The sequence below is a fragment of the Plectropomus leopardus genome, chromosome 7 (genome assembly GCF_008729295.1).
Source record: "Plectropomus leopardus isolate mb chromosome 7, YSFRI_Pleo_2.0, whole genome shotgun sequence".
Taxonomy (NCBI): domain Eukaryota; kingdom Metazoa; phylum Chordata; class Actinopteri; order Perciformes; family Serranidae; genus Plectropomus; species Plectropomus leopardus.
Genome location: NC_056469.1, coordinates 25,768,463 through 25,790,263, shown reverse-complemented (window position 1 = coordinate 25,790,263; position 21,801 = coordinate 25,768,463). Strand labels below are relative to the sequence as shown.

At 38.6% G+C, this 21,801-nt stretch overlaps 3 protein-coding genes across 5 annotated transcripts in view; 2 read left to right on the top strand and 1 right to left on the bottom strand.

Moving 5' to 3' along the window:
• Nucleotides 1-4,125: 4,125 nt before the first annotated feature.
• On the bottom strand, nucleotides 4,126-5,962 carry ndufa3 (NADH:ubiquinone oxidoreductase subunit A3). The gene is made up of 4 exons (XM_042490482.1): nucleotides 5,911-5,962; nucleotides 5,583-5,657; nucleotides 4,985-5,062; nucleotides 4,126-4,322 (listed from the first exon to the last, which is right to left on the bottom strand). The coding sequence occupies exons 1-4, from the start codon at nucleotides 5,951-5,953 to the stop codon at nucleotides 4,231-4,233; spliced, it is 288 nt and encodes a 95-aa protein (XP_042346416.1). The 5' UTR covers nucleotides 5,954-5,962; the 3' UTR covers nucleotides 4,126-4,230.
• A 47-nt stretch (nucleotides 5,963-6,009) lies between these two features.
• tfpt (TCF3 (E2A) fusion partner) lies at nucleotides 6,010-10,625 on the top strand. The gene is made up of 7 exons (XM_042490297.1): nucleotides 6,010-6,247; nucleotides 7,342-7,443; nucleotides 7,747-7,869; nucleotides 8,285-8,355; nucleotides 8,446-8,515; nucleotides 9,484-9,642; nucleotides 9,847-10,625. Exons 2-7 carry the CDS (start codon nucleotides 7,342-7,344, stop codon nucleotides 9,919-9,921), a joined length of 600 nt encoding a protein of 199 aa, XP_042346231.1. The 5' UTR covers nucleotides 6,010-6,247; the 3' UTR covers nucleotides 9,922-10,625.
• Nucleotides 10,626-11,377: 752 nt separating this feature from the next.
• cnot3a (CCR4-NOT transcription complex, subunit 3a) overlaps nucleotides 11,378-21,801 on the top strand; it is a 16,855-nt gene continuing 6,431 nt past the window's right edge. Inside the window, exons 1-15 of one of the 3 annotated variants that reach the window (XM_042490152.1) lie at nucleotides 11,378-11,499; nucleotides 12,133-12,203; nucleotides 12,356-12,423; nucleotides 12,520-12,594; nucleotides 12,720-12,809; nucleotides 12,933-13,061; nucleotides 13,234-13,329; nucleotides 13,467-13,686; nucleotides 14,385-14,518; nucleotides 14,741-14,797; nucleotides 15,088-16,021; nucleotides 16,131-16,236; nucleotides 16,322-16,463; nucleotides 19,137-19,236; nucleotides 21,221-21,419. In XM_042490152.1, the coding sequence (XP_042346086.1) occupies nucleotides 12,179-12,203; nucleotides 12,356-12,423; nucleotides 12,520-12,594; nucleotides 12,720-12,809; nucleotides 12,933-13,061; nucleotides 13,234-13,329; nucleotides 13,467-13,686; nucleotides 14,385-14,518; nucleotides 14,741-14,797; nucleotides 15,088-16,021; nucleotides 16,131-16,236; nucleotides 16,322-16,463; nucleotides 19,137-19,236; nucleotides 21,221-21,419 (2,375 nt within the window). In that variant the 5' untranslated portion in view covers nucleotides 11,378-11,499; nucleotides 12,133-12,178. Of the gene's footprint in view, nucleotides 11,500-12,132; nucleotides 12,204-12,355; nucleotides 12,424-12,519; nucleotides 12,595-12,719; nucleotides 12,810-12,932; nucleotides 13,062-13,233; nucleotides 13,330-13,466; nucleotides 13,687-14,384; nucleotides 14,519-14,740; nucleotides 14,798-15,087; nucleotides 16,022-16,130; nucleotides 16,237-16,321; nucleotides 16,464-19,136; nucleotides 19,246-21,220; nucleotides 21,420-21,801 lie in introns of all 3 variants that reach the window. The other 2 variants (XM_042490151.1, XM_042490153.1) reach the window with 2 other exon arrangements.

Here is a 21,801-nt window from a genome sequence, read left to right as displayed (position 1 = left end):
GTGTTACAGCCTTGTTGTTATGGTGACGCTTAACGTTATCTTTTTACTTCTGGTGATTGTATTTACGCTTCAGTAGCATAAAAGTGGCGCTCATTTGTGGAGATTATCTTGCTGGACAAAATAAGTATCATAAACGTCTAAATCCAAAAGTCAACAGAAAAAATCTCTTTGACTTCTGCATCACCATTTAAAAAAACGTCATCCCGCAGTACTCCATAGGGCCGCTACAAGGTCCCTTATTTAAACCGCCTTTGTATTTTCACACAGAAACAAAAAACAGCCGCATAAGGCTGTCCTGTTGTGTGATTTTAGACAGCATGCAGGCATCCCCTAAGCAAAAAAGGCGACTCATGTAACACAACAGCGTTGACCTTTGGTGTGAAACATAACATACACGTCGGCAGCGCATTATATACAATGACAATGGCATAATGTAGCAATAACAATCATTCACCGCCCCTGTAATGCAGCTAATCTCATCCTCTGCTCAGGGAGTGAAGAGCTCCGGGACTTCAACGTCTCCCCAGTTTGCGGACATTTCCTGCTACTGTTTTTCTTTCTTTCATTAGCTGCTTTAAATAGTATACCATTTCTGCCAACAGACACACTGGACCTTTAAATTTGATTATTTAAATAATTCATCAATAGGAGTTTTTTCTGAGTGGAATACTTATTTAATACAAAGAAAGTCCATCGAAACACAGAAACAGAGAAGCTTATAAGCTCCACAGACACAAACAGTGACAGATAATAGTTGAACGTTTGGATGGTGTTATAACTGAGTGTTTATTTTAGAAAGTAGCATGTTGTGGAGGGTTCAAAGTGTTAAGAATTGAGTGCTTAGTCTTTGGATTTGATGTCTTCTTGATTCCTTTTCAGTCCCAAATCTAAAGCTAGAAAACATCTAGGCTAGTTGATTGTAGCTGTACGTTTACCGAACAGACTGAGCAGAATCTTCAAGGGAGATGTAAAAGCCGAGACAGACGATTAGATGGCGTTTAAATGGGGAAATGTATCAATGAAAGTGATGAAGAGAGCAAACGGGAAGTTGATCAACGTCTTAGCAAGTGTTTATGGTAAACTAGAGATATCCAAAGTAATTTTCTGTAGCTCTGTAGTCGCCTTTAGAAAACTGTGGTTTAAAGGTGAAACTTTGTGCAAACTGAAACCGTTGTTGTTGTAACTGCCTTGAGTTTCTGTGATCTTTAAGCACCTTGAAGATTCAAAACATCAGCCTCAAGGGTTGTAGTAAATCCTTTCTAACAGCATAAATATTACTTTGAGTAGTATGGCATCATTAATAAAGGTGACAGTGAAATGATAGAGCTAATGCTTAGTCATGCTTGTAAATAGTGCTCAAAACGTGTGATTGTATGACTTTTATTTGATTTCTTTTTAAATGATATTTCACTTTGGTAGAACAGTTTGACTTTGAAGAAACTGCAGAAGCAGTAAACCTCCATGCGCACGTCCGTCGCTTTATTCACACTTTTCTCTCCTGATTCAGAACGGGAAATCACACAGAAACAGTAATAATACAGAATGATATATTAGTCTGAATATATTTTAAATAGTGTTGCAGTGGTATACCAGTTCTAAGGTATATCATGGTATGAAAATTAGATGTTATCATACTGTGTACATTGTGTTATATACAATATGTAAAAAAAAAAACCAAACAAACACAACCTTGTGGAGAATCTCACCTTTATTTTAATTATTCTAAAAAAAGCTAGACTTTTTACATATACTTCCATTGTTAAAAAATAATGGTTTCAAGTTTCAGTTATAGTAATTTGTGCTTCATTTTTACAGTCATTTAAAGGTCAGTGAAACTGATCATAATAATAACAGTTTTGAGGTACTGTGAAACCACAATATTTTCTAAAACCGTTCATGTTCGATGAAAATCTCATACTGTTGCAAATAAAACAAATAGAATAAATAATACATAAAATAAACAAATTGCACTAGGGGCAAGTCATACAGTGAAAAATATAATAAAATTAATGATGCTCTAAAATGCATGTGACTGTAGAAATCGAAACAGGGAAATAATCTAGTATATACATATAAATTAATCTGAAGTGTGTCATATGTTGTAAGAAATACATGGGGGGGTTATTAAAAATATAAATATGTAACATGACATTTATGGCAAAATAAACGGACATGTTTACAGCTAGACTCCATGTTGTTGTACATGTATACAGAAAGTTTATATGTCCTCTTATCAACTGCAGATGGAGGAACCTTATGCAAAAATACTAAAAACAGGAACTTATGCAAAGTCCAAAACTCTTCTTCCACAGTGAAATATTGTTGCACACTCATTTTACACAGTTCCTCAGTTCTGTGAAAAAAATATGAAGCAAGGTAAACAGACTTGTCTGTTTTAAATTGTTTATACATGAAATCCCGCCGACTGCAGAAGACTTTTTATTATGACGATGAATACTGCTGAAGATTTTCTTCACCTGAAACACTGAATATTGTCGTGATGTGAAATAAAAGTTCTATGAAGTACTTTTTTGTCCACTTTTGCACCGTATGTTTATGTTTGAGTTTGTCTACGGAGTACGGAGTACACAGTATATGCATGAATAGAGACAAAGAGATATTAAAGGGATAGTTCAGATTTTTTGCAGGGGTGTTGTATGGGCTACTTATCAGTAGTCAGTGTGTTGAATACTGTAGACGTCTGTTGGCACGCTGCGATTTTGGAGATGCAGGCAGGAGTACCTGCATGGAAGCTAAGCGATATACTGCTGCAGACAGGGGGCAGCAGGGAAATGCATTTTAGCATCTTAAAAAATAAAATCAATATCAGTTTAAGTGTATATTTTGAGATATCTTCACCTGGCCGTCAGACTGCCCTCTCCGACAGAGAACTGAAACTTTTTCCCATCTGTGCTCTCGTCAAAGGCACCAAACTCCATTGACAAAAAGTCATTTTAGCTCACTGAACGTGGGAGCTGCTGGTCTGCCTCTACCTCAATCAGTTAGTCAGTTTGTGTTATTATGTGACTTCGTTAAATCCAAACTAACCCCTTTAAATGCCAGAGATAAACAATAACACAAACAAGATACCTGATCGAGGTAGCAGAAGACCAGCAGCTCCCGTGTTCAGCGATGTTAAATTACTGTTTTTCTCAATGGAGTCTGGCTTTGAAGAGAAAGAGATATAGTGGCTCCAAAAATCATATTAAAATGTAAGGATCTTTTTTTGTGGGACTTTTTTCAGGTGGCTAAAATATGTTTTGCTGCTAAACTAAGTCATCAGCAGTACATTGCTCAGCTACCTCCACTGGGGACCACGAACTGGGGGAGAGCTGACTGACATCTATTGTATGTAATATATTCTCTATGGATAAATACAAATACAAATACAACTCTACTTCAAAAGATCCAAACTATTCCTTTAAAATGCATTACATCTTATTGAACAACCCACACTTATATTTTAACTGTAGCAGCTCAGGCTTCACGCAGCACTGCTCCACATATTTTTCTGCTAATCTTTCTAACTCATGCAAGTAGAATAATGCTCGTATGAAACAAAGAATTCATATTTAAACTGTGTTAATCTGATTCAAGCTTTGTTAGGTTAAGCCTCTTCTGAAGGATCAGGGTTTTTGTTTAAAGCTTAGTTTCAAAACTCACGGGCAGCTCTGGAAAATCAGAGAAATCTTAAATACCAAGTCGAGTTTTCTGTCTAAAAAAAAAACAACAAAAAAAAAGAAACACATTTGCAAATGTGATTTTTTTTTGTCTTAGAGAGGAAAGTCAGAAAAAGATTTCATTCAAACTTAAAAAATTAGTTAAGGTAATTTTAGGGTTCACTCTGAAAGGTGAATGAAAAGTTTTTAGTTTTGTGTATTTGTTTAACTTTCAAACGCAATTTTACCTTAAATTTAAAAAAAAAAGTTAAAAAACCATTGAACTTCTTTTAAAAGTCCAAATCACAAAACAAATACAGCTTCATGTTAAAGTTCTAGACTAAAGCCTTGTTCAACTCAAGCGAAAACACCTGAAATGTTGATGACGAAACGTGCCAATGTACTAAAAGATGCATTCACTCCTGCTGTATTGAATGTATCCGAACCAAAGAATGCGACACAAAAGTAGAATTAAATAAATCTTTATTGTGGGACACTGACAGGTGGAGCAGCGATGCAGACACATATGAACGGGGGGAACGGCACAAGTTTTGATTGTGTGAATGTGAAGTTATAACTTTTTGAGCCATTCCAAGTTGGGTCCTTTTGCTTCACAGGGATGAGCGGGGACATCAGGCATGTTTCCATCATCTCTCACAGGGACTGCATTGGAAAAGTGAGGGAAAGAAACATATCATTTGATAAGCCGGGGGTTGACGTGTTTGTTTTACATGTGAGCACTGTGTGTGCACTGTGTAGCATCTTTCAGTGACACTCGGACACAACCTGCTGTAAAATGAGGGCGGGGTATCGGTACTTATTACCTTTAAGGTAATAACTGTTCCAAGTAGAATCAAAACCTCTCCGGTTAAATGATACCTGTTTGTTTCCTTACCTAGAAAAAATGACTGCAGGGTTTTGCTCACAGCCATTTACCGCAAGTGTTCTTTGATTTAATGTGACGTGTAATTAACCCTCGACTGTAGCAGCTACACTCCCTAAAGTCAGTGGTGTGGTGTGCTTAGCACGTCAGTGTGCCAAAATGCCACCAAAACGTGAAGCAGAAAAAAAAGTTATCAATTGCTATTGGTGTCATTTTACAACCACATGGCATGCCAGTGTTGTGCTGAAGACTATTTCCCCTTTTTCTTTACCTTACCACAATATTTATGAACAAGTTATTACAGATTCCAACAGGAAAAACGTTTATGCAAAATATGTCTGAAAAAGCAAGCAAATAAGCATGAACCCCGGTCCCGCCATTGTAATTATATTTTAAATGATAACCAGTCCTACGTAAAATGATCAGTGTGAATAGTGTTTACCTGGGTAGTTGTACGGCACAGACCTATTGATCATTCCTGTGTACTTTGTGATGGGGCTGACAATTGGAAGAGCAAGACCTGAGGAAATACAAAGTTGTATTCACATACAATAATTACAGTCTATATTGCACTTGTGTCTACACTGGTCAGCTGACCAAAAAAATATAAGGAATAAGAAAAGCTCATATAAAAACAAAAAAAACAGGGCATAGAGAGAGCACACCTTATTCCCATTTGAGGTACATTAATCTACAGAATCTATCAGCGGTTCTCATGGCTTTCTTCTTTTAGTTGCACAGAAGTAACATAATACCTGTTCTCTAGTAGAGATGACCACATGCTTTAATTTTGGATAAAAAGTGACTTAAAATTCAGTTGCAAAACAGAGAAACAGTAAATTGTTTTTTTTTCAGGGCCTGTTTGTGGTCATCGTGTACCCTTAAACGCCAGTGAATCGTTTGGGTCCACCACTTGTAATAAAACTAATTATCTCTATTTCATATAACGTGTCTCTGTTGTCATGACCGTAACTAAGTGCAGTACTTCCTTTCTACCAACACATTTCTGAACTAAATGCAGGAGGTTAGTTAACACTGACCTATCAGTCCGATCCCACAGGAGACAAAGATAACAGGCTCTTTGTTCCATGCATTTTTCAGAAACGCTGCGATTCCTGCAGGTAAAATAACAAAAACAGGTTAAAATCCACCGCAGGTTACGGTTAGCTAACGATAGCCACCGTTAGCACCACATCCAAGGTCACGTTTTTCGTTTTATTTCGAATGATTATTACTGTGAGAAAATAACTTTGAGTCATCGTTAGCGTCGTTTCTAATGTTTAAAGTATGTACAAATGTTAAATGGAGGTCTAAATGAAGCGAATGTCACCGGATGTTTGTAAAAAAGATGACAAAATAGTCACATACCCGCCATGTTGTCTGGTGTAGTTTCAACCCGTCGGGCGCTCATGGGAAATGTAGTAACTAGCAACTGACGTGTAATTTCTGCGCCTGTCGCATAAAAACATGAGTTAGTCGAAGGGAGGATGTACATTAGCTGCGTTTGCTTCGACTGACGTTTGATTTTTAGCAAATTATAATGATGGTAAACGCTTTTAGCTAACCTACAGCTAACAGACTACAGATTTACACACCGTCTGTAGATCAGATTAACCGTTTTGATCCGTTTGTTGTGAAGTTTTAACCCCGCAGGACTCACAGCTGCTGCTGAGCACCAGTGTTTTTGGACTCATCCTCCATAAATGTGAGTACTGGTTGAATTAATATCACGTTGCCAAGTGTTATATTCCGTCATTAATTGCGCCAGGGATTTATTTAACGATTGTTTTCAGCATTACTCAAATATACTCAATAAAACGTCGCTGACATTTACAAAAGCCCACCACAAGTTACCGCAGATAAATTACTATGGGTGGAATTTATCGTCAGCTAGGTACATTTATTCAAGTACAATCTGAAGTTACTTTATCGAAATCGTTACATTTTATGCTATTTTACACCTCTACATCCCTGCATTTTAGGCACATATACGCCACCACATTTATTTGATAGCTTTAGATAGTAGTTACTTTGCAGATTCAATATTAATTATGGTTATTATGCAAGCTTAACGACTCTGCAAATGTGCCGTTCACAAATGGTACGTACTGTAAAAAATCCTCACACATATTTAGATATAAAATAAGACACGACTGTAAGCGACAATGCACATTACATTTTAACCTATATAGGTGCAAATGTCAGCAACATCACGTATAAAAACAGTATAAAAGTACAAGTGTGTAAAGATTATCAGCAGCAAATATCAGTAAAGGTACAGTGTGACGGATGTGTCAGTGGATTAATATGATGTGAATATTGCTTGTGTCTTATGATGACCACTCGATTTATGTTGAGAATACAAACTATATATCAACTAATGGCTTGTGATATAGTATTATAGATTATGCTACTAAGATGTGTATAAACATATTTTTAAAAAACTCCACCTTTACCAGCTGGAACATTAGTGACACTTAAAGCATCACTATATTACAGTTATATTCTAGAATTTTAAAATGGGAAATTCTGCATGTTGACTATTTTTACTTTTGGTACTTCAAGTATATTTTAATGCTAATACTTTAATTCAAATAAGAGTTTGAATGCGGGGCAATTTTTTACACTCTGGTATTGCTACTTTTTCTTCTTCCATGATGTTAAATTCCTTAAAATTGATTTTCAAGTTTGGCATTGGAGGCATAGTGATTGATCATACCGTATGTGCATAAATTATTCAATTAAACACATTTTAAAATATATATAATAACACAGAATCTTGTCTCTCATCCTTTGCAGATGATGGAGGATTTCTCTGGTTTGGCTCTGCCTCCTCTGTTTGGAGGACACATCCTGGAGGCGGAGCTGGAGCCTGGCGGTGTGGAGCTGGGACCCGGAGAGGTGACGTTAATGTTTATGATAGCAATATTGGTGATGTTGATGTGAGTCAGTGGGTACATCTCATAACCAGAGCTCCCTGTGCCACAAAGTCATTACAAGCATTACACATAGCTTTCTTTGTTCTAATTGTACCAAATATTACTAGTTTTTGCACCAACTCTGAGAAAGAACAAGATAAATTATTTCAATTAGCCTTATAAGCCAACATCTAATTTAAATATACCATGAATGTGGCCTATGCATGGCACAAAGCTGCCAAAATCTTATTTTGTAGCTGTGACAGACATTTGTAATCATATTCAGGTGGAGCTGGGACCAGGGGGCAACGAGCTGCTGGAGGATACAGCACAGGAGGATGAAGAGAGAAGAGCTCTTGATAAGAGGAAATATCTGGCTCTGAACAGAAGATGTAAAGAAATTGAACAGGTGTGTTCAAGCCTGCATATGCATGATTAGAAGTGTGTTATGAATTAGGGTTATATTTGGGTTTAACATGACTCTGATCCTAGTTTATTGCATCACTTTGGACTTTTTTGAACCAGAACTAAATACTGATAAATTATTGTTGGACTGCAACTGCAGAACAGGCTACTTTTTAGAAATGCCTTTTGCTGTGTTTGTGTTTAACAAGGACTGTCATAGTTTCTGATTATTCTGCAGCTTTTCTACACTGTTTGAGTAAAGGTCAGGTCTGGAAAGCAATCTGTGAAATCTCAATTCAACATTATGTATTAGACTAGAATGATTATTACTTTTTAAAGCTCATATCAGATAAGTATGACGGTGTATCCGTAATCAGTTTCTCTGTCACCACCCTGTAACTACTTCTGTATGTTTTCAGGTAAATCAGAAGATTCTTGGTCGCCTTCATCAAGTACAAAGAATTACACGCCGCTTAAAGAAGGAGAGACGGTACAAAACCCATTACAGTAACAGTAAGTTTTTGCATTTTCCACTTGATGGCCCATGTGAAGATTATTTTTATTTTTGTTGATTTTTCAGGTTTCTCATGAAGACTTTAGATGCTCATGGGGACGACTACAGAAACGCTCAGCTTACTATACTGCTCGAGGTGAGAATGTGATGAACAAGTGACTGTATGTGATACAATTAAAAGAAGAAAAGATCACACTTTTCAGGCTGATTTTTGAAAATGATGATCAGCAAGTTAATATTATTGATTTATATTGAAATGTTGAATGTCAGTTGTATTAACTTGTTTTACAATAACAGTTGATTGTTGGTTGATTTATATTTCGTGGCCGGGTCAACACTCTTGACTGGAAGATGGAGCATGTAAGCACAATGTAAACTAAAATAATTAAGGTTATTAAATCCAGATTTTGACACAGGGCCACCAGATAAGGAAATAATGCAGAACTCACTTTAGTTGATACTTAAGCAACTAATTTGAGGCTTGGGTCCTATTAGGATATAGAGCTATGAATTGGCAAGAATCAGGCAATATGATTTGTATCACATTACAGGGGTTGTGATTAAAGATATGGTCATATATTGCGATATTATAAGGTGATACATCAAGATTTTTAAAATCACATTTGAGAAGAATTGTCCTATTATGAAGAACACACCACCATATGCATAAAAATATTTACTTTTCAATCAGAAATGTGGGATCTGCTTTTGTATTTAGCACAGTCCCTGTAACATCCACCATCATGACACTACTTTTGGTGCAATCTGAGCAAAGAAATAAAAAATTCCCTGTATTGGTGGAAAATAATTAAATAAAAGAACTGGCAGAAGTATTAAGGTAAACAAATTAAGAAAATAAAAAATGGCAAACAATTAAAAATCAGTAGTGATTTTGAGAATCGATAAAGTATCACATAAAAAAACACTGTGATACTCAAGTGTATCAATATTTTCCTACACCTCTGTTAGGATGCATATTTGAAAGCTCAGCCGGTCTGCTGATTTTTTGTTAATCAATTTTTTTGATGCACTATAACAAAGAAATACTCTCAAGGTTGTTTAGTTCCTTTACCATTTGAATTCATCGCCTGTTTTTGTTTTCAGGATGAGCCTGGAGCCCATTTAGATCCTCCTGCTGGAGTGGAGGATGAACGGCTCAATGGTGTGTCTGGTTCCACTTTGTCTTCAGCGATGCATCATGCTGCTGGACCGAAGAGGAGGAGGCACCGAATACCACGGCAGGAAAAGGATAAAGACCAGCAGGTAGGTGAAGAATATGCTGGACTGCTGCTGTTCATTCAAGTGTATCATTGCCTTGATCTTTTTCTTATAGTGTGTGTGTTTTGCGTGTGTGTGAGTTGGATGAACATGTAGTTGTGGATGCATGAACGGGTGGTTTATAATGCAGATAAGTGTTATTAAGCACAATTGATTTTCTGTTGACTGAGTTTCTGCTCCTCTTCCCAGACTGAATCAGACATGTCAGTGTTGGCAGAGACACAGTTTGGAGAAATGCCCAGCCCAACCTCTCTGTCTCACTGATCAGTGCGCTGCAGCCCTGGATATAACAATGATGAAGGATCACCCAGTTTCTCTAACTGTTCAGTAGATACTCTGCCTCTGCGCAGCCAGGTTTTTGCACTGTTTGTAGTCTTACTTGAAAATTGCGAACACATTGAATTCATGTAAAGTCAAATGAGCTGTTATTCCCCTGGTACATACTGTATATGCATTTGTTTTGTATATATGACCTTATGTTTTCATATTTTGTACTTATAGTTTATGGCAACGCATAATTATGACCAGCGGCAAACTGTCGTGGAAAGCCTTGTTTGATAAATATCTGGCAACCTAGATGCAAATATCATAGTGTTGTAAGTGTGTTTTTAATAGCTTTCACATCACATTTCCAGATACATATATAATTGACTTCATTTAATTTACACAGTATGACAGTAACTGCTGAAATTAACTATTTGACTGTATTATGAAATGTTTTAATGTTTTAAAATTTTTGAATAATTTTTTTACTTTGAAAATTTCAAAATGTTTGGATAGGGCTGTCTTATATTTTATTGTGTTTCCTAATGCTCACCAGAAGCAGACAAAGATTTCATCACTTTCATGTTCACATCTGCATTGGGGTGGAAATATATTGCAATTTATTACCTTTTTCAACTGTAAATAATGTCTCTAAAGGAAAACATCTGCTTTAAAGTACAAGATAAAGTTTTAAAGAATTTTTTTAATTTCATTTCATTTTTTTATTGCAGCAGAGTATATCCAGTGGGCTGAAAAGGCAATTGATTTTATTATTCTAATAGTCCACCAAAACTTTCACTTGTTTCTTGCAGTATTAATTAAAAAAAGTGACAAGGGTGAGATAATTAGATACTATCAAATACTAAGGCAAAAGTCCAGGAAATTATAATTTACACACACACACACACACACACACACACACACACTTTTTCTCCTAACAGCTTTCTTAAGGTCATTTTCCCTCTTTTTTGCTTTTGTTCTTTCTTATTTTTAGGTAATTTTCTTGTAGCCTTTCTTTCTTTATTTCTCCTAATTTCATGTTGATTTTGGGGCGATTTATTTTTAAGTTGCTCATTGCCTTCTTTCTAAGTTTTTGAAATAAATACAGCCAAAAATGTTTAGGTTTTAAAGGGTTAAGTTTCTTGTTACCATGAATGGATGAGAAATTTAACGTGTGATAAAAAAATTGAAAATCTATAACAATATCCATACTACGAGGTTTGGGGTTAATAAAGAAAAATTTTGTACACGTTTCATAAAACATTATGAATGTCCGATTTTCAATGCATTTTTGGTTTTGTGTCCATCATAACTCATCAGACGGCTGAGCCAATCAACGAGCTCCATTCCAGCGGATGTCTCAAAGTGACGGGCGTGAGCGCTGTCCAATCAGATCTCGTAGATTAGGTTTAGGGCGGGGCCTGAACGCGGAGGTGGGATTTTAGCTACCGTCCATCTTCAGCTACATTACAGTGAGCGAGCTTGTCGAAAAGAAAACACAATTTGGAAGTAAAGAAGACTTACTGGAAATAGTGTTGGCTGTATTTGAAAAAAGACAAACGAAAGCCCATACCCTAGGTAAATGTCGTAAACAAGTATAAGTCGAAATGCTCGGTTTGACCCAGTTTCCCTTTTTCCTCAATTTTGCTAGCAGGCTAGCTAAGCTGCTAGCTAGCATTTTATGCATTAGCTAGCCAGACAGTTAGCCATATTAGCTAGCAGGTTAACGATTAGAACGGATGCTGGTGTATCGTGCCTTTCACAATGCAAAACCACCATATACGAGCTATATTTAACCCCTAAGTGATAATGCATGAATGCGACTTCCATCCATCAGTGTGCGCTGCGGTACTTGTTTTTAAACGGGCCAGTTGGTAACCGAGCGAGGTGGACGAGCTAACATACTGGCTAATGTTAACGTTAGCTCAGTAACGTTAGCTGGCTAATTTTAGCTGACAACCATGTCAGTCATATTGGTAACAGCAAGATCGGCGCCGTTCATAGAAAATATAACGATAGACAAACGACCGCACAAAAGTTCCGGTTTATGGTGTGCTTACATTTTCGAGAGATAACGGTATTTGTGCAGCTAACGTTAACTAGCTAGCTGGAGTTAACGTCAGTTCCACTTCTCTGTAAACCGATGTACTGATTACTCTGTTGAAGGGATTTGTGGTTTGTTTGAATGCACGTTTGGTTTTCTGTGCATAGCTAACTGTGTGACAGACGGAATGTGGACATTGTCGTAGTCAGAGCCATGGCTGACAAGAGAAAACTACAAGGTAAGACTGAAACTTATGAGAAATGTTGCACAGGATCCATCACACTGTCCAGCATCACATCATGCACAGAGACTGACTTCATCCAGCAAAGTTTTTTTGTTGTTGCACGGATTTATATGCAGTATGTTGGACTTCATATTTTATCTCTACAGGTGAGATCGATAGATGTTTGAAAAAAGTAGCTGAAGGTGTAGAACAGTTTGAAGACATCTGGCAAAAGGTAAAAGAGCTTTGCATCCTGTATTTATTTTATGTTCAATTTCAAAAATCGATGTGGCAAAACCTAAAGCATCTCCTTTATTTGTCTACATTTTAGCTTCACAATGCAGCCAATGCAAATCAGAAGGAAAAATATGAGGCTGACCTCAAGAAAGAGATTAAAAAACTACAGGTAAGAGAAGATATCTGCACACATTTCCTTTCACACTGTCCGTTTATATTCACTTCTCATCATCGATGCATGTTATTGAAAGTGATAATTTGTTTTCTATATTTTTTCTGTTTGTCCTTTCCCAGCGATTGAGAGATCAGATAAAAACATGGGTGGCCTCAAACGAGATCAAAGACAAAAGGCAGCTAGTCGAGAACCGCAAACTCATAGAGACGGTATGGTCCTCCATAACTTCCTATTTTAGATTTATTATTGTTTCTGTAAAATATGAGTACTGTGGTCATCAGCTCATCAAAATAGTAAACTCAACAATGTATATGTGATTTTTCTTTCTTCAGCAAATGGAGCGGTTCAAGGTAGTGGAACGTGAGACAAAAACAAAAGCCTACTCTAAAGAAGGCTTGGGGCTCGCTCAGAAGGTGGATCCAGCTCAGAGGGAAAAAGAAGAAACGGGACAGTGGCTAACAGTAATACATCCATTATTATTTATACCTGTTGGATATTAAATAGAAAAAGTTAACAAGAACTTAACAACTAGAGTTTAATTAAATAAAGCTGTTTGATTTAAAAAAAATGTCCTAAGAAATTTTGATTGATATCATTAACGTTCTTTTTTTCTGACCTCCTCTTCACCTGCAGAATACGATAGACACTCTAAATATGCAGGTGGATCAGTTTGAAAGTGAAGTGGAATCTCTCTCAGTTCAGACAAGAAAGAAGAAGGGCGATAAAGATGTAAGTCCTCCCTCTCATTCCCTCCAAAAATGCTTATTTCTGAAAACTTGAAAAAAATTCCTCCAATGTGCAATGTAATCTGGTGAAAGTATGCCTGACATTTTTGTCCTTGTGTTTGTTCTCTGTCTGTCATGTAGAAGCAAGATCGTATTGACGAGCTCAAGCGATTGATCGAGAGGCATCGATTTCACATTCGCATGTTGGAGACCATTTTACGAATGCTTGATAATGACTCAGTACCAGTGGATGCAATCCAGAAAATCAAGGATGATGTTGAATACTACATTGATTCCTCCCAAGACCCGGACTTTGAGGAGAACGAGTTCTTGTATGACGACTTAGACCTGGAAGACATCCGTGAGTAGACACCATGAAGTGTTAAGACCCAGACACACCAAACTGACCTCACCGAACTAGTAGCGTTACAACAGTTGGCCCATGTTGAAACACATCACCTGCATTTCAGCCAAAAAGTTGCACTTGAACAAATTGCAGACTACAGCCAATCACCAACTAGCACCTATGTTCAACACCTGTGTGAGAGGAATAAGTCTCCATTCCAGCAGACAGTGGTAGTCTGTATTCGTTGTTAAATGGTAAACCAGAAGACTGATGGGACAAATTCAGGACAACACAATATATATATATATATATATATATATGTGTGTGTAGAGAGAGAGACAGAGCTCAGTAGCTAAGAAAATAGTCTTACCTAATGCAACAAGTTTGTTTCAATCTCACGCCCTCTGTACTTCAGTGGTTTCTGTGTTTTCTGTTCTCGAGCACTGATTCGCTTAAGCTGAACAGCCAATTAGAGCGATTCCACTCAGTCCCTACCTCCAGGACTCAACATGCTGAATCGACTGGAAAATAGCTGACAGAGGCCACAAAAACTGGGGTGACAGACACTCATGGATGTCCTGACATTAGCTGACAGCTGACAGTTGACTTGGTGTGTCAGGGGCCTTATAATGATGCTTTTATTTAGACATCGGGGGTGGGTTATAATGAAAACATCTGACGCTTGTCTCTTCTCATCTTTCTCTCTCTTAAAGCTGCAGCATTAGTTGCAACTTCTCCATCAGGTCAGGGCAATGTTGAGGATGAGATGTATCTCCACTCCAGCAGCACTCCCACTTCCACAACCTCCTCTTCACCCATTCCTCCATCCCCGGCCACATGCACTGCTGTAAGTTCTTGTGTTTGTATTATTGAAACTTGGGTCAGTGTGATAAAAGGGTGCTGGGTAAAAAAAAAAAGTACATTCTGACACAATTTTGCACATATCTCTCTCTTACGTTTGCATTTTTTTAACCCTTCTTCAAGCCTCATTTTGTTGTAATCCACTGACTAGTTTGCTGAATCAACATTTCAAAAGTGGATTGTCATATCAAGGTATCTCCTCCTATAGGAGAACTCAGAGGACGATAAGAAAAGGGGACGATCGACAGACAGTGAAGTTAGTCAGGTGAGAGGCTCTCATCTGTACTGTGCCAGTAGATGAACAGTTTAGTGCAGCGCTCTTCACCCTTGGTCCTGTAGAGGCATGGAGGCTGAAGGGTTCTCATGCACTGACAAAGGAACAAGCTTTTTCTCTGTGGGACCATGGTTGGAGATTTCTGATATAGTTTGTATCATCATCTGAATATATAGGCGTCCATAGTTCACAGTAAACTTTGCTCCTCGTACACTTTGTACAGCTTTAGTTGCCCTCTGGACCGTTTTGTCTTAAATGCCTTTTTCTGGTGTCATTTTCAGTCACCTGTGAAGAACGGGACCCCATCCTTGCTATCTTCCTTCTCCTCCTCCACCACCTCTGGGTCCTCCTCATCCTCCTCTCTCGTGTCCATGGCGAGTGTTGTCGGAGGCATTCCCGTGGTTCCCACAAGCAGCAGTCTTATAGGGAGCTTCAGCAGTGCGGTGCAGCAACATCAGCATCAACCTGTGCAACAGCAGCAACAACCTCAGCCACCAAACCAACCGCAGCAGCAACAACAGCAGCAGCCACCTCAGACAAAACCCTCTGTCCCCTCAAACAACACCCCCAGCCCGCCCAGCAACCCTCTACTCCCAGCCTCAACTGCACCCTCTCTCCCCACACCCAGCACACCCAGCTCATCTGCACCCAACTCTCAGTCTCAGCTAACATCTGTCCCCACCCCGGCATCCAGTTTGGGACTCGGGCTGGGGCTGGGATTGAGCAAAATTGGCTTGACAGGGACCAGCAGTGCCAACCAGATGTCTGGTTTGGGTCTGGGTGGCCACCCCTCTCCTTTAAACACAATGGCAGGGCTCATTTCAGGCTCCACACCTGCCCCTTACGCTCAGGCAGCAGCATCAGGAGGCCTGGGTTTAAGCAGCACCACCCAGTCCAGCATTTCAGTAGAGAGCAGCACTTCCATCCCCACCTCTGGCTCCAGTGGAGTCACCACCAATGGGGCGGGGATAGGGCTCGGTTTGCTAGGATCCAGCCCAGCCCACAGCTCTTTGAGTGGGAGTATGCTGGGTCTTGTTCCTGGGCAAAATGTAGCCCCTGGCGCCTCTCAGGTGCCCCCGAGTCCTGTCAGCACTACCCCTGGAGTGGTTGGCATGATGGGAGGCAATGGAGGGAATGTTGGCGTGGTTGGAGGAGTAGGGGTGAATGCTGCTCCTGCCAGACCACCAAGTGGACTGAAGCAAAATGGAAGCACAAGTACGTCAGATTTTTGTGCTTGGCCTTCTGTGACTCTTATTTAACTGCTTAAGTCGACTTTGTTTTCTCTTTATGAATCCTTCTCACTTTTCCCCTCACCTGCTCTCAGGTTACAGTGCTGTAGTGGCAGAGAGCTCCACAGAATCAGCTCTAAGCACACCGAGCCAGTCACAAAGCAGCCAACCCTCGTCTCTCAGTTCTTCAACCAGTCAGCCGTAAGTTATTTGTTAGTAACTCGATCGCTTTTTCTCATTCTTTACTTATAGTTGTTAACTTGTCTCTCTGTTGCTCCCACTTCAGGATGGATAATGGTCCCAGTTTAATCAGCTCCATCACCCTGCCTCCCAGCTCTCCGTCCCCCTCGTTCTCAGACAGCACACCTGGAGGAGGGAGTCTTCTCAACGGGCCCCACTCTTACACACAGGCCTCTGAGGTGCTCAAGGTAAGGCAACATGACAGTGAGACAGAACTTTTAGCCTTGTTTCCAACACGCAATCCGGTTCAGTTAAGATTGTTACACGTTAGACCGGTTATTTTTGTGTGTTTTTTCATGATCAAAAGTTGTGGATGGTACCAACGTAACCTCTCCACACTGTCCTGCTTTTTTTCCTGCGTTGATTGTCCGACTCACGACACAATCGACACTCTTGCTTGATAAGACACAATGCACAAACCTGCCATTTTTAAATATCTTGTAGATTGTGAGAGAGACTCTTACCGCTCTAGACTGCTCTGTTTTGTTCTGATAATATCGGTGCACAACCCCTTTCTGTGGACAATCAGCGTTATGCATCATCATCTTGAACAGGAAATACAGCAAGCAGTTATGACTTCGCCTACATTTAAAGGGGAAATAAATACTCCCAATAAGTTAGCCCTGTGGCCTGTGAAAGTTCAGTCAACATTTGTGAAGCTACTCTCTTAAAGCCAGAAACCAGATAAGTGTATCTCTAATTTGTGATTTTGCAGGGTATTTAGTCTGCAGCCGTTCCATAGTCTATGAATGGAAGCTTGATTTCGTGGACCCGTGAGGTGTTTGTTTTCTTTTTAACACCCAAATTAAATTTATTTTATTAAAGTGTTCTGAGCTCTGAAATAGAAAATGTTCCCATATACTTAGAATATTCCCCTGGGTGCTTTCAGCGTCATCTATAACATCTTTCCCAATTCATTGTGTATGGATCAGCTCCAGACAGTATACCTAATGACATTACAAAGTGAGCACTCTAGAGTTTGGTTTTGGCAGAGAGCTGTGCATGTGTACCAGTATTTTTGGACTGTGTCAGACCATAGGAATGAAAAATATGCATTTTGGAAATGAGTGCAGCTCTTCTTTAAGAGAACTGTTTGCTGTGGGAATCAAAAAAAGGGTTTAAGTTTAGGTACATGTCTGCTATACCGAAAATGTTGGAAAGTGGTGAAAACATGCTTTTAGTCGTTTGTTAGGGTTATGTGATGGGCTAATTGAGTAGCCAGAATCTGAGGCGTGAACAAGTTAGATTATATTATCTGCAGGCTCTTCAGCTGACTGCATGGAGATGTTTGGCAGACAAGACAAATATGTTTATAGGGCTGGGCAATTAATCGAAAAATAATCAAAACAGACATTCAGAACCTCTAACCGGCGTATTCTCGCACGTCTTTTTAATTTTATTTAAAAAATGTTTATTTAAATATTAAGTTAATCCTTTCCCCACCGGGGTTGCCAACTTCCGAGTACCTACCGTGTGTCTCATGCTTTGCTGGGCTCTGTCTCATGCTCTACTGATACCAAGGAAAATCTCACACTAAAACCTTGCGACGGCAGAACTGTTGAACAATCATGTAATACAGTGAACGACTTTGACTCCAGAATACAGCTGAGTGTTTGACAGCTGAATCGTATTTGCTTCCACGGCGTTTCATTATCGCAAGCAGCTGATGGTCCTAGAGCAGTGCGGTGAGAGAGACAGACAAACAGAGCGGAGCTTCTCCTCACAGCACCAAGTGTCTGAATGAACAAACAGCCAAATATTTAGTGTAAAGTAATTTCTTCAGACTTGTACAGACTACTTTGTTTTAGTTTCAGATTTCGTCACACTTTGGATGGAATTATTTAGATAATCAGGAGAGGTTCGCCTGTTATCAGCACAATGTGCCTAAATTTAGTTTGTTTAAGATGAAGCTTGTTATTCTCATATAGTTCTGGATACTTAAATAAACAATAATGCATCATATACCTATTATAGTGCAACATACCATGGTCAGATAAAACTGTGTCAGTGAACTGTGAGTACGAAAAACAAACAAAATAATCATTCATTAATTGTAATCGAGGCAAGATGTTCAATTAGACTTCTCATTGCTGTGTCCTGATCAGTGCTTGAAGATTTATCTAGCATCCTTTACTTAAATGATGCTTGGATCCTCAAGATCAAAAAATGATACACATAATTGGATTATTTTCAAATGAATGTGCTGGCTTTGATAGGTTCTAGGTGCTTTTTTTTTGCATTACTGGAGAACATTGATGTGCTCCGCTGTAAATAGCATTATTAAAATAACCCTGGCTGCCCACAGACCTCTGTTCTGGGCCTCCTTTATATCAAACACAGAAGCCCACACTTACCTTTTGGTGCATTTAGACAGAAATCATGTCATGCCAAGATATATTTGTACTTACTAGAGCATATACTCAAATATCATCTTGTTGATTTCAAACACAACGAAGAAGGCACAATGAGACTACGTGTCCGTAAAGAATCTGTGATAGAATTATTGATTATTGAATGTGTTTACATGTATCAGCTGTGCCAGAAAACATTTATTATTTATTTTGACTGGTTGCTGAATGTTGTCTCTTTTGAAGACATTGCTCAGTGTTTCTAACACATACCAATATTAAGAAATATTGCTGGGTGTTAGTGCATCATTTACGGCAAGAGGCGATGTTTCAGGAGCGGCTTCTCTGGCAGGTCAATGTTGCGTTTGCAATAGTGGATAGTTTTCATGATTCATTTTCTGCTCTGGTATTTTGTCACTGATGCTCCCATACATTCCTCTCTCACTCTTAAATACCTATATCTTTAGGTTTTCTGTCTGTTCTTATGGTGTTTCCATCTTGTCCCCACTTTAGGCCCCTGAGCCTCTCAGTTCTCTGAAGGTGATGGCAGAGAGAGCAGCGCTGGGATCAGGTCTGGATGGAGAGATTCCCAACCTGCACCTAACAGACAGAGGTCGGAATGGTCAGACATATTTCTTTTTCTACGCTTACTTAGTGAAGAATAATAAGTTTGCAATTTTACAGTGTAAGGCAAAGCAGCTTTATTTGTATATCACATTTCATTCAACAGAGCAATTCAGAGTTCTTTACAAAGCGATGAAATATAAAAACACAATAAAAGATACAGATTTACTATAAAAGAAATGAGATATACAAGGTAAAATCAATTACTAAATGATTCAAAAATAAATTCAAAAATAAATAAAATCACTATTAAAAATAGACAAAGTGCAGATAAGAGTTTAAGAGTTGCAAAGATAAAAAGATCATTTCAAATAATTTTAAATCAAGTTTAAAAATAAGTTTGTAGTCAGTGTAATGTCAGTGTAAACCCTCTTATCCCTTTATGCTGACTAATTTCAGAAGAGGATGTGATTTAAAATGGCATTACATTTGAGATTTGGGGTGAGATGACCAAAAGGGAAATTCAGGTGTTGCAGCAGTACAAAACTACAGATAAACAGAGGCGTTATAAATAAGAAATAAATAATACTACAAGAGGTATTTCCAACTTGTACAAGAGAAGAATTAAAAAAATTGATATACCAGGGCATCAAATGATGGTATGATTATTACCAGCAAGTCTAGTTAATAATAATATATGCATGATTAAGTAATAATACTAATAATGACACTAGGCAGTTCCATATACATAGCAAATAAACATTGCAGGACGGTGGGCATTTTTATGTGTAGCGAGCTAACTTCAGCTTAAAATATTGTGTTAACACGACTTGCAGCAATTCATGAACTGTGTGGCGACGAAACAAGCAGTGGAGTAGTGCGTTCTCAAATAAGCAGTCTGTGTCCTTTAAAATATTACTGGAACTTACATTTCCATTTCTTTTGTTGCCATTAATTGCATGTTCGTTGAAACACGATGTAACATTACTGTAGCTGCTTCAGAAGAACGAGTGAGAGCTCCGGCTCAGTGAACAGCTGAGAGGGACGAACAGCATGTAGATCAGCATATTATTACAGTTAAACTCTGAATTAAGGGTTTATTTACCAAAGTAGAGTTTGTGATTATTGGAACAGGAAACTAGATGATTAAATAGACTAATTTCTAAAGATCTTTATTTGAGCTTTATTTTGTTTTTGTCGAGTCGGAATGAAGTTTGTTTTACGATGCATTATCATGGCAGTTAAGCCATTGTTAGTCCTAGTTTGGTTAGTGGTTTGGTTGGTGTACAGTTGTATTTTTCTGTTTAATAAGGATATTATGTGTAAAAAGGCCAAGACTGAGAACTCAAACTAGTGACTGTGACACACTTTACGGCCACACTGACGTGTTGTGACCATCACAGCAAACAACAATCACCATTTTCTTTTATACAAATACATTGTAGTATATGACGTGTTTGCAACAGGCTGCCTACTGCTCTGTGCTTGAAAGGAGCAGATTTAGTAGGGTTAAAAGTCAAAATGACCATAAACTACACAATCTATTAATTAAACTGACAAAACATTTTCCTATTGTCAATTAATTGTTTGTCATATTAAGCAAAGGCACAAGTCATATTAATAAAGGCACTAAACATCAGCTGGTTACTACCTTACAAATACAGTTGCTGCAGTTTCATATCATTGTTTTTTTTGTGTTAGCTAGACAATGTGTGTATTTAAAACATAGTTGTTACTTTTTTGTCATGAGAGTGATTAGTCAGTCAATTAAACAAAACGTCTTAAGTGTGGTTCATAATGAAAGTAATTGCTGGTTGCAGCTGTACACTCAGACAAAGCATGTAAAAAATATGAATAGTTTTGTACTTGTAAAAAGGAAAGCGAGTGTGAGGCAAAGCTTATGAAAAGATTTATCGAGAGCAAATAGGAGAGGCCAGAAGAGAGAGAGTAAGGTGGTTCTTGAACTGAATATGAGTCTTTACAGCATTTGTGTCATCGACTCAATCCTTTTTTCTTTTTATTTTGTCCTGCAGATATCTTTTCTGGTTCATCTGCAGCGCCTGGCACACCTGCCGCCCCTCAGCCGTCCGTGTCGGAAGTCAGCATCCCCCCCTCGCTTGGGGTCTGTCCACTTGGCCCCACCCCTCTCCCCAAAGACCAGCTCTACCAGCAGGCCATGCAGGAATCTGCATGGACACACATGCCGCACCCCTCCGACTCTGAGAGGATCAGGTGAGGACATGCATCTTTTATTCTTTTTTGACTTGAGAAATAGAAAAACATAAAGCTGGGCTCTAAATCAGCTCTACTGTAATTTCACAATTTCACACACACATACACACACACACACACNGCCGCACCCCTCCGACTCTGAGAGGATCAGGTGAGGACATGCATCTTTTATTCTTTTTTGACTTGAGAAATAGAAAAACATAAAGCTGGGCTCTAAATCAGCTCTACTGTTTTTTCACAATTCCACACACACATACACACACACACACACACACACACACACACACACACACACTTTGCATAAGGAATGAGATGGTTGCAAACAGTAGTTGCAACTTACTCTGGTGTATAATATTGCAGTTATGTGTTGTATATCATATAT

Coding starts and splice junctions, on each gene's coding strand:
- ndufa3 (XM_042490482.1), bottom strand. CDS start 5,953: ATGAGCGCCCGACGGGTTGAAACTACACCAGACAACATGGCGG. Junction 5,658..5,910: donor TACACCAGACAACATGGCGG/GTATGTGACTAT, acceptor TTTTACCTGCAG/GAATCGCAGCGTTTCTGAAA. Junction 5,063..5,582: donor CTGTGGGATCGGACTGATAG/GTCAGTGTTAAC, acceptor GTATTTCCTCAG/GTCTTGCTCTTCCAATTGTC.
- tfpt (XM_042490297.1), top strand. CDS start 7,342: ATGATGGAGGATTTCTCTGGTTTGGCTCTGCCTCCTCTGTTTGGAGGA. Junction 7,444..7,746: donor TGGAGCTGGGACCCGGAGAG/GTGACGTTAATG, acceptor AATCATATTCAG/GTGGAGCTGGGACCAGGGGG. Junction 8,516..9,483: donor AGCTTACTATACTGCTCGAG/GTGAGAATGTGA, acceptor TTTTGTTTTCAG/GATGAGCCTGGAGCCCATTT.